Below are 9,166 nucleotides of genomic sequence, written 5' to 3' on the forward strand. Positions count from 1 at the left end.
CTTCGAGTGACTCCACAACGAAATTGGAAAACTTGTTCGATGGTCGTTGAAAATTCGTGGAAAGTAAAATATTGGCGCAAAAGATTAATTACCTTAGCCACGTTGGTTAGGTTCTGTTGAAGGAGACTCCGGAACTGGCGACGCAGCGGAAGGAAGCGCTGGAACACGAAGAAAAATTATCAGGGGAACGGGACACCGCGAGATTAGATCTGTTGGCGCAGCTGGCCACCGCCAGAGGTCAGGATCTTCTTCAAGAGTCTGAAGGATCCCAGGGCGGACTTCTGTCGTCGTTGGAAGCCACTCAATCGAAAGCCAAAGAAATAGCTCTGGCTCTTGAGGAAAGTCGACGAAGCTTCGAAGACGTCACCAGGTCTGTCGCAGTTTATTGAGAATTATTTGTTAAGAACGTATAGGGTGTTCTATGGTGAAATTGATCAATTTTATGATTTACCATGACACGTTGAGTTCAACAATCTATTTAAAGTAGAGAATATCGTAAACCACGGTCCGATTTGATTCTGTCGAAATATTTGAGCCTTCAAAGAAGCTACATTTGTCAAATACACATTTTTCTAAATTTCACGATTTCATTATTCGCGTATATAATTAATAGGCTGTGGATATTTATGCAAATTCATATTTTTTAAAAATATAGCTAAAAAACTAGGATCTAGGCAGAGATTTGATTCATTTAAATATCATCAGTATTATACTTTGGCTGTTCTATATCGTAAACGTATATTATGTGCATCTTAAGCATTTTTTTAAATTTCCTATTAATGCACAAAGATCCACAGACTAATAACTAGCATCCAACAAATAAATGATGCTAGACGTTTTACCCGAGTTTTTTCATTTTAGCTACGTTTGAATCGATAACTACCATGGCTTCCAAAAAACTTTGTCCTTTCTATATTTACAAAATGAATAAAAATTTATAGAGAAAGAGAAACAAAGAGAGAAAGAAAGAAACTTATAGATCCCTTTTTAGAAAGCTTCCCAATTATAAATTGTATGATGAAGGTTAAACAGAAGTCTATCTAACGTCATATCTTTTTTGTACCTTTTAGTTTATAAAGTTAATTGAAGCGTATTTGACATTTCTCTATTTAGAGGAAGGATCACAATAGCTATTAGTTTATTCTTCGGATAAATCTATCATATCGTTCTGAGCTGAACAACCTTTATTGCACTTTCTTACACGGACTGGGTAAAAGAAGAACAAAAAGAATATCTTAAACCTATCGATTAAACCTATCGATTATATCTAGAACTATCTTCTAGTTACTATTTATTGTAACTAGCGCATCTGCATATAGATGGCGAGCGCGATCTCACGTTGTCATTTTTCACAAGTTACGTTGTTCTGTGAAGTAACACAGAGATTGTAACAAAATGATCTGAAACTGTAAGTGAAATTAAAAATTCTATTCGATTGACCTTGTTACAACTCGTAGCTTCCTTTCTTCAACCTGAAATAAAAGGTAAAAAACGATGAGTTTCTGAAAGAAGTTCTACAACCTTGTATTCTCTCTGTGAATAATAAAATTAGCACTTGCAAAAATATGAAACTATATTCCATGGTATTTCTGTTCTTCGTAGATAATACAAACATATATTCTCACGCGAAGCAGCGGTATTATCGGAATTAATTATGCCTCTCCTGTAAATCCTGAAAGTGATCAACAGATTAACATGTCCAACCATGTACATATATATGGATTACACGTGTATACACATGCTCCATGCTTAACCTTCCGTTCATTCTGAATACCCTCGTTAGTAAATCTAACGCAGAATACTCCTCGGTAAAATCGTCTATTAATGTTCAATAACCAATAAACATTGTTTCACACGCTTTTCGGGTGCCCCTGTGTATCTTTTATAGAGTAACGTTTTTCTTTAATTATAGGTTTTTCAATTTTGAAATTAAGATGTGCACATTTGTTATTCTTCCTTTATGAACTTTGTTACTTGTAGTAAATTGAATTGTACAATTATCTTTGCTCACGATGAAGTTCAGTCTGATGAATTAAAGCAAACAAGAAAAAGAAAATGATTAAAAACCTTATCTGGTGAAATAACATGAACCTTCAACTTGTATCGTTAGATCGTACGATGAGCAAGCAATTTGAGTTAAGTTATTTTACGTTTATACGCATCAAAAGTCATTTTATTATACAGGATGGTTGGTAACTGGTGGTACAAGCGAAAAGGGGGTGATTCTACGCGAAAAAAGAAGTCGAAAATATAAAATAAAAATTTTTTTTTTTTTAATTTTTCCATCGAGACAACGATCTACAGTGAGATCCTTTATAACGTACCGCACGCGTACCGAGCGAAAATTCAAAATCGATTTTCTCGAAAACAAAGCCTCAAACGAAAAATTGTTATTCTATATTTTCGACTTATTTTTTCGCGTAGAATCACCCCCTTTCCGCTTGTACCACCAGTTACCAACCACCCTTATATAAAATTATTTTATATTATTATTTTATTATATGCACGCAGAGTGGGAATGAAAATTAATTTGACAAGAATTTAACCTCGTCAAAGTATTATGATTACCTATGAAAATGATATGAATTTGATATATATATATATATATATAGCACGAAGCTAATTTACATACAATAAATTAAATGTAAATCATATAGCGTAATACTTATCGCTTCTACCAACAAACTTCTCAGACTTTCAAAACGAACTTCCTTGAAATTTACTCATGGTTTATGTAATATTTTTTTGCTTGAAATAGTTTCCCGACCATGCTGGCAAAGTTTCGCGATTTCGCTGCGGAATATTCTCTGTATATATTTCATGTGAAACTTTTTAAATTCACGAAACCTTGAGATTCATTGAGTAACTCCTTTACATGAATGTTCTCAGTCGCCTCTCTTTCTGATTCGAAAAAAAAGTTCCACGACAGAGTATTCATAACGAAGTTTTAATTTTTTGTCCTAGTTTCTGTTTTTATATACTGTTTACAGAAGAGCCAAAGAGCACGAGAAATTGGCTAAATTCGCTGCAAACTTGTATAAAACTGTGAAAGGTCTTACCGCCTTGAGTCCACTGTACGTGTTTTCTGCCGAAGCTTTCACTGATATTTATTTGGAGGCGGAAGATTACCGCAAATCGATACTATCTCAAGATAAAAGGGAGCAAGACAAGCTGATCGAAAGACGGTTAGTAAATGCTCGAAAAAAAAAACTACTCGTTACATATTGTTTATTTCATTAATGGATCGTTTCCAATGTCCAATTATTTATTAATATCACATGGCATAAAAGTCTACTGTGAAGTACACATACGTATGTACCATATGTATGATATAATTTTACGGTATACTATAGAATTTCTCAAAGTGTATTTTCAGCGCAAAAATTGGAATATAATTTTTTGATAGAATCTAGATTTAATACACTCGAATTGTATATATGTGTTGAATTTTTACTGTACATGATATAGTATACATTTACACGTTAATGTTACTATATGTATGTTATATGCGATATGATTTTACATTGAAGTTTCCAAATTTACAATTACATGTTAAAATAATATATAACGAACATCCATTACAGGTTAATTGCTTTGACTCTTCATTATTGCTCGAAGGCTGTGTATAGAGAACATCGATTGCCAGTAGCATTACAATTGGCACTTTCATTGAATTCCGTGCCAGACGTTGAAAGAAATTTCTTATTAGGAGAAATTCCATTAAATGACGACGAAGATTCCGATTACAAAATACCCGATTGGGTACCCGAGGAACGACGTCTATCAGTTCGAACTTTAGTTTCTTCATTTCCACAAGTAAGTTGACTTAACGAACTTGTTTTTAAATTATAGTGATATAATTTTCTATTACTTACACTTACATTTCCTGTCATTCAGATAGCCGCAAAAATGAAACAATCCTGGTTGAGCGACGTTAGCAATATTTACGCTGAAAGCAATTTAACCACGTTCCAAAAAGTTTTATTGATAAAAACCCTTCGACCTGATTACTTGCATACGGCGCTCTCGAAATTGGCTGCGGAAGCATTAGGTAATTTTTTATTTTTCTATTATTAATAACAATTATATCGTTTCATCGATAATTATACGCGTAGTTTAATTAAAATCTTATTAATAATTATTATATGGAAATTTCACAACAACCTTGTGATAAAACCGGAAGGGATATAATTATTTCAAAATCTTTCTTTTCTTAGAAGGAGGAAAATTTAAAAAATTATAATTTATTCAAAATAGTAATTTAATCGTAAAAGTATTAATGACAAGAAGTCGATTACCTACTTAGTATTAAGACTTAGTGTTGCCATTTGCCAACGCATTCTTATTTCATCATATCGCAAATACGTTTAATATTATGCTACTAACATATAAAGTATCAGGGTAAATATACAGATAAGCCATTGGATTATTATATTATTGAACTATTTCATTTTCTTATATTTTCTATATATATCTTTTTTTAAAGTAAAAATATACCAAGTGAGTTAGATTTTTTAAGATTATTTTTCTACAATTTTTTGAGAATTTTACACTCAATGCGATTTTATATTTCGAATAATCATGCGTTTAAGAGTTTACAGATATACATATATATTTTTGCTTACCTTCTGATTCTCCATATAATTTTCGTTCGGAAAGGTGTGAAAAATTTAGCACCACCGCACTGGTCCTTGAGGAAAGTAGCTGAAAACGAAAGTACATATCCTGTGTTGCTGCTTCTATCACCGGGAGCTGATCCCGGTTCAGAGCTGGCAGCATTAGCGAATAATCACGTTGCTTCAGCCACAGGATTCGTCGAAGTATCTCTTGGACAGGGTCAAGTTGCTCAGGCTGAACTCGCACTGGAGAGTGCTTGTCGGTAATGCGCCTTTCTTAACTTTATGAAATATAAATTTCCAGCTTCATAGATTTTATGAATTTATGTCATCATGATAAAAAAAAAAAGATATTTTGTCCTCGAAACATCATACTTTCTGCATATCAAATGATACAATTTTATATCGAGTATTTGAAGAAGTGTCATTTGAAAATTATTCCAAAAAGAAATTTTGTTTTCTTAATTGTTACTTATTTAGCTATATCTGATATTTAAAGCGTAGCTTCTTACGAAGCGTTCAGAAGCAAAAATTTTGTAAGTTTAATTATGTCCCTTGTTACGTGAAAGAAGTCAAGGTTCATATTTAATATTTAAAACGATAAATGTCGTTTGGAACGTGTTTCAGAGGAAAGTTTTATCCGCTTTCTGGTTATATTGAATAAAAAATTCGATATTAATGTTCGATATTTAATAACAGACGTTACTTCAAATACTTTTCGAAATCAAAACGTTTGTCACACGATAAAACAGATGTATCCTGTTGAAGAAAACAGAATGGCTGATACAGTCTTAGATTATTTCAATGATTCACTTCATTAATAAACGATAAATCCATAATACGATGCTTCAGCGACTCGAGATTTTCAACTTTCGGATCTAACTTCCGTTCACATATGTTAAACAATGTCTTTGGGCAGTCTCGTTATCTTCGCCAACCTACTGTAGGAAAGCTGCAATGTTTTGGCTTGAGGCCATAGTCTTCACGATGGCGTACTAAATCAGCTATGGACTTTGTTTACGTACCTCCATCACGTAATTCGATATTGTTTACGTGCGTAGCGTATACATTGCGATTAAATTATCAACCTTCGTGTTATTTACTGCTCCCCTCTCTGAATATAGCGTGCGAAATTTCCTATTCTTGCTTCCAAACAAACACCTTACCCTGTCCATCTTTGTGCTGTATAATAAGCTTCAGCGATAATTTTAAAAAAGTGTCAACTTTTCAATGAAAAAGAAAGTCCTCGATCTTCAACTCTTCCTGCATACTTTCATGCCGATTAGTAAATTTTAGGCGCGTAACCGAAAGTTAAGAAATCTCGCAACGAATACGTACACCACGTAGTTTAACGATATAATTTCACCTAGTAATCAAACGTCATTATGGAAAAGTTCAATTAACGAAAGATTAAGCCGACCGATCTGTCGATGAAACAGGAACGGAGGCTGGATACTGCTCAGCAATTTGCATCTGGCTCTCAACTGGCTTCCCAGACTGGAGAGCCTTCTCAGATCACCCATGTGCACCAGCAACAAAAATCCCGCTACAAGGATTTGGTTAACCACCGAACAATGCCTGGGATTCTACCCTAGTCTCGCGGCTCTCTGTTTAAAACTCGCTTACGAGCCACCGGAAGGTGTTAAGAGGAACGTAAAACGATCGCTGCAACAGCTTTGTCAAAAGCACAAGAACGTGAACGTTCCTGGCAGCCTGTTGTTGTCGTGGCTGCACGCAACACTTCAAGAACGACGAAAATTCGTGCCTCAAGGTTGGATCCGGTCGTACGAATGGAACGAATCGGATCTCGAAGCAGCATATGAATTAGTAGTGAGAGAAATAGAGTCGACGAAGAGTAAAGATAAGAATGGAAACTGGCAAACTGGCAGAGGATTGTTGGACGTAGCGATTTACGGTGGTCGCCTTCAGGACGACTACGACATGAGAGCGTTGTGCTCGATCGTTGGCGACGTTTGGACTTCTGAGGTGTTCGACGGTCGTAGAAAGCTGGCTGACGTCCTCAGGGTGGTTCATGGCTCGTTCGAGGAGGCAGCTAAGGCGTTGGAACATGTTCCGGAAAATGATTCGCCTAAAGAATGCTTTGGATTGCCTGCGAACGCGCATAGAGCTTGGGAGAGGACTGCTGCCGAGGCTGCGCTAACGCATTTGAAAGGTTTAGTTTTTATCAGCAAATATTAGTAGTAGACTGTGGGTTCTTATGTGTCTATGGGAGAGTCGAGGATGCGGAACTGCACGGAATGTATATTACGTGATAAAATATATAAATAAACCCGGAATTTAGTCATTAAGTATATTATTTAGTAAGTAAGACAGTCGTTTGTTAAGTTTCTATGTTCTACATTAAATTGCATTCGCGAAGATGTGAATTTGCGCGAATATCCGCAGTCTAGTTATTACAGCTCATGATACTTTCGATGGAGAATAGGAAATGATATTAGGTTGTCTGAAAAGTTGCTTTCATTTCATAGGGTAATAATAGATGAACAAAAATTTATGTTTTACATTATTTTATTGAATTAGGTATGATGATTCGTGCATAATTCAATAAACTAATATGAAACAAAGAACATTGTGCGTCTATTATTTCCTTATAAAACAGAAGAAGCTTCTTGGACAACCTAATACAACTGGGATGACTAAGAAACGAAGACAATTTGTTTTGTTGGAATTTTTGTTCTTTTTTTTGAGAATGCAATACAGGGCTAACAAGAACAATCATTCCGTAACTGAAATCTCTCATCCTTTTCTATAGAAATGTAATTTACGAACTGACTATAAGTTTGTTAATTGTCGGCAGGAATTTTAATCAAAGCGTCCGTCAGTAACGACAAGAGCAGCAAAAAGACGGAAACAAAAATTCAGAGGGATTTGAAGGAACTAATCGACCGCCACATCTCGATCTTTGGATCGTCAACGACCAGCGAACACAACGAAAATAAGAATCCATTGGAAAATTTCTTTATCGATGAAATAAATCTGACCAAGAAGACGTTGAATGTTATTCGCGTTGACGTGGAAAACCTGCGCCTCGAGGATACTAAGGTTCAAACAAATTTCTTCAAATTTCAAATTAATCTTACGAAACTAACTACGAATATCTATCAATCGTTGAGTCATTAGATCTTTTATTACTTTGCTATTATTTTCGATTTTTATCTTGCATTTAGAAGGTTCGAAAGAATCATACAATTACGAACATTTGTCTGACTAATTTCTAGACTCCCATACACTGGATGGAAAACTGGAAATATGGCCCAAAGGAAGCTTTGCCTTTCGTTAAAGGGTTGTTGAGCAATTATCAAACTTTAAATTCCATTTTGACCATCTCCTGGTCTGTTGTCGATATATCGCGATTGGCAAGACCACGAGCGTTTCTGACTGTTCTCAAACAGCACACCGCGCGAGAAACGCGTCAACCTATGGAGAATCTTCGACTTTGCGTCAACTGGTTTGAAAATCGACGGAACGACGACTGGAAGATATCGTTAGTCATCGAAGGACTATTGATATCTGGTAATTTTATTCGTCTAATGATCATTAGTTAACACCATTAACTAACAATACGAAGAATTTTCTAAAGTGTCTTTCACTGCTTGAAAAAAAATGTCAGAATTTCAAATTTCAAAACTTCTTAGATAGACTCCTGGATTAATTTATATGAAATTACGTGTCGTATAATGTATACTTTTAATATAAGAATGGAAAAACTATAATCCTAATAGCAAACGTAATGCGAAGTACAAATTGATAGTAAAAAGTAGAAAATATCAAAAAGGGAATCGAAGTGACACGAATTTTTCTTCTTTCGTAAAATTGCCTTAGCAAATGATACGAAATATTTTATATTTAGGAGCTTTGATAGAAGATGGCAACCTGAAGGATGTGGACGCGAACGCGGCTTCCGTTGCTACTGCACCGAGTTGTCAAATTGCGTTCTTACCAGAAAATTACACCGGGGATAAGGCGAGAAACAAAACAGTGGGCAGCCGTTCAGGAAGCAGCGACGTGGAAGATATTCTTAATGTTCCAGTTTATGCGAATTCTCAAAGGGACGTATTAATTTCCTCGCTTCCGGTTGGATGTCCCAGAGAGGAACATGGTAACTGGTTACGACGAGGAGTTGCCTTTCATCTAAAACTGATCTAGTTCCTGTGGCTTAGTTCTGTTTGAATTACAAACAGTATGGTAGTACATTTATACATTATGCATAGTGATCTGCATATTATAATTGTGTAATAACTAAATGTTATTTATTGTTCTATATTCCTTTTAACGATTGAACTTAATTAATATACACAGCGAAATATTACCATTATATACACAGTGGTATTATTATTATTATTATTATTATTATTCCCATTTGAAACATTCCAGACGAGGATTGTAATGAAGAAATTAAAGATACGAAATAACAGAAATAAATACGAAGGATGTTTTTGAAAATTCAATTGCAAAATGCTGCAAGTTGATAAAAGTACTCGAGTTGTTTCTGCTCGCAGTTTATGTTGTGGAATGTTTACGCATGTTCC

The 9,166-nt window shown here is 34.9% G+C and overlaps 1 protein-coding gene across 1 annotated transcript in view; it reads left to right on the forward strand.

Annotated features, from left to right (window-relative positions):
- btv (dynein cytoplasmic heavy chain beethoven) overlaps positions 1-8,960 on the forward strand; it is a 32,253-nt gene extending 23,293 nt beyond the window's left edge. The window contains exons 37-45 of the mRNA XM_076625214.1: positions 111-370; positions 2,991-3,185; positions 3,585-3,816; positions 3,898-4,051; positions 4,660-4,879; positions 6,056-6,789; positions 7,435-7,679; positions 7,856-8,150; positions 8,488-8,960. Of these exons, the coding sequence (XP_076481329.1) occupies positions 111-370; positions 2,991-3,185; positions 3,585-3,816; positions 3,898-4,051; positions 4,660-4,879; positions 6,056-6,789; positions 7,435-7,679; positions 7,856-8,150; positions 8,488-8,783 (2,631 nt within the window). The 3' untranslated portion in view covers positions 8,784-8,960. The remainder of the gene's footprint in view (positions 1-110; positions 371-2,990; positions 3,186-3,584; positions 3,817-3,897; positions 4,052-4,659; positions 4,880-6,055; positions 6,790-7,434; positions 7,680-7,855; positions 8,151-8,487) is intronic.
- Positions 8,961-9,166: the final 206 nt, after the last annotated feature.

This window comes from Bombus vancouverensis, chromosome 2, assembly GCF_051014615.1.
Source record: "Bombus vancouverensis nearcticus chromosome 2, iyBomVanc1_principal, whole genome shotgun sequence".
NCBI lineage: Eukaryota > Metazoa > Arthropoda > Insecta > Hymenoptera > Apidae > Bombus > Bombus vancouverensis.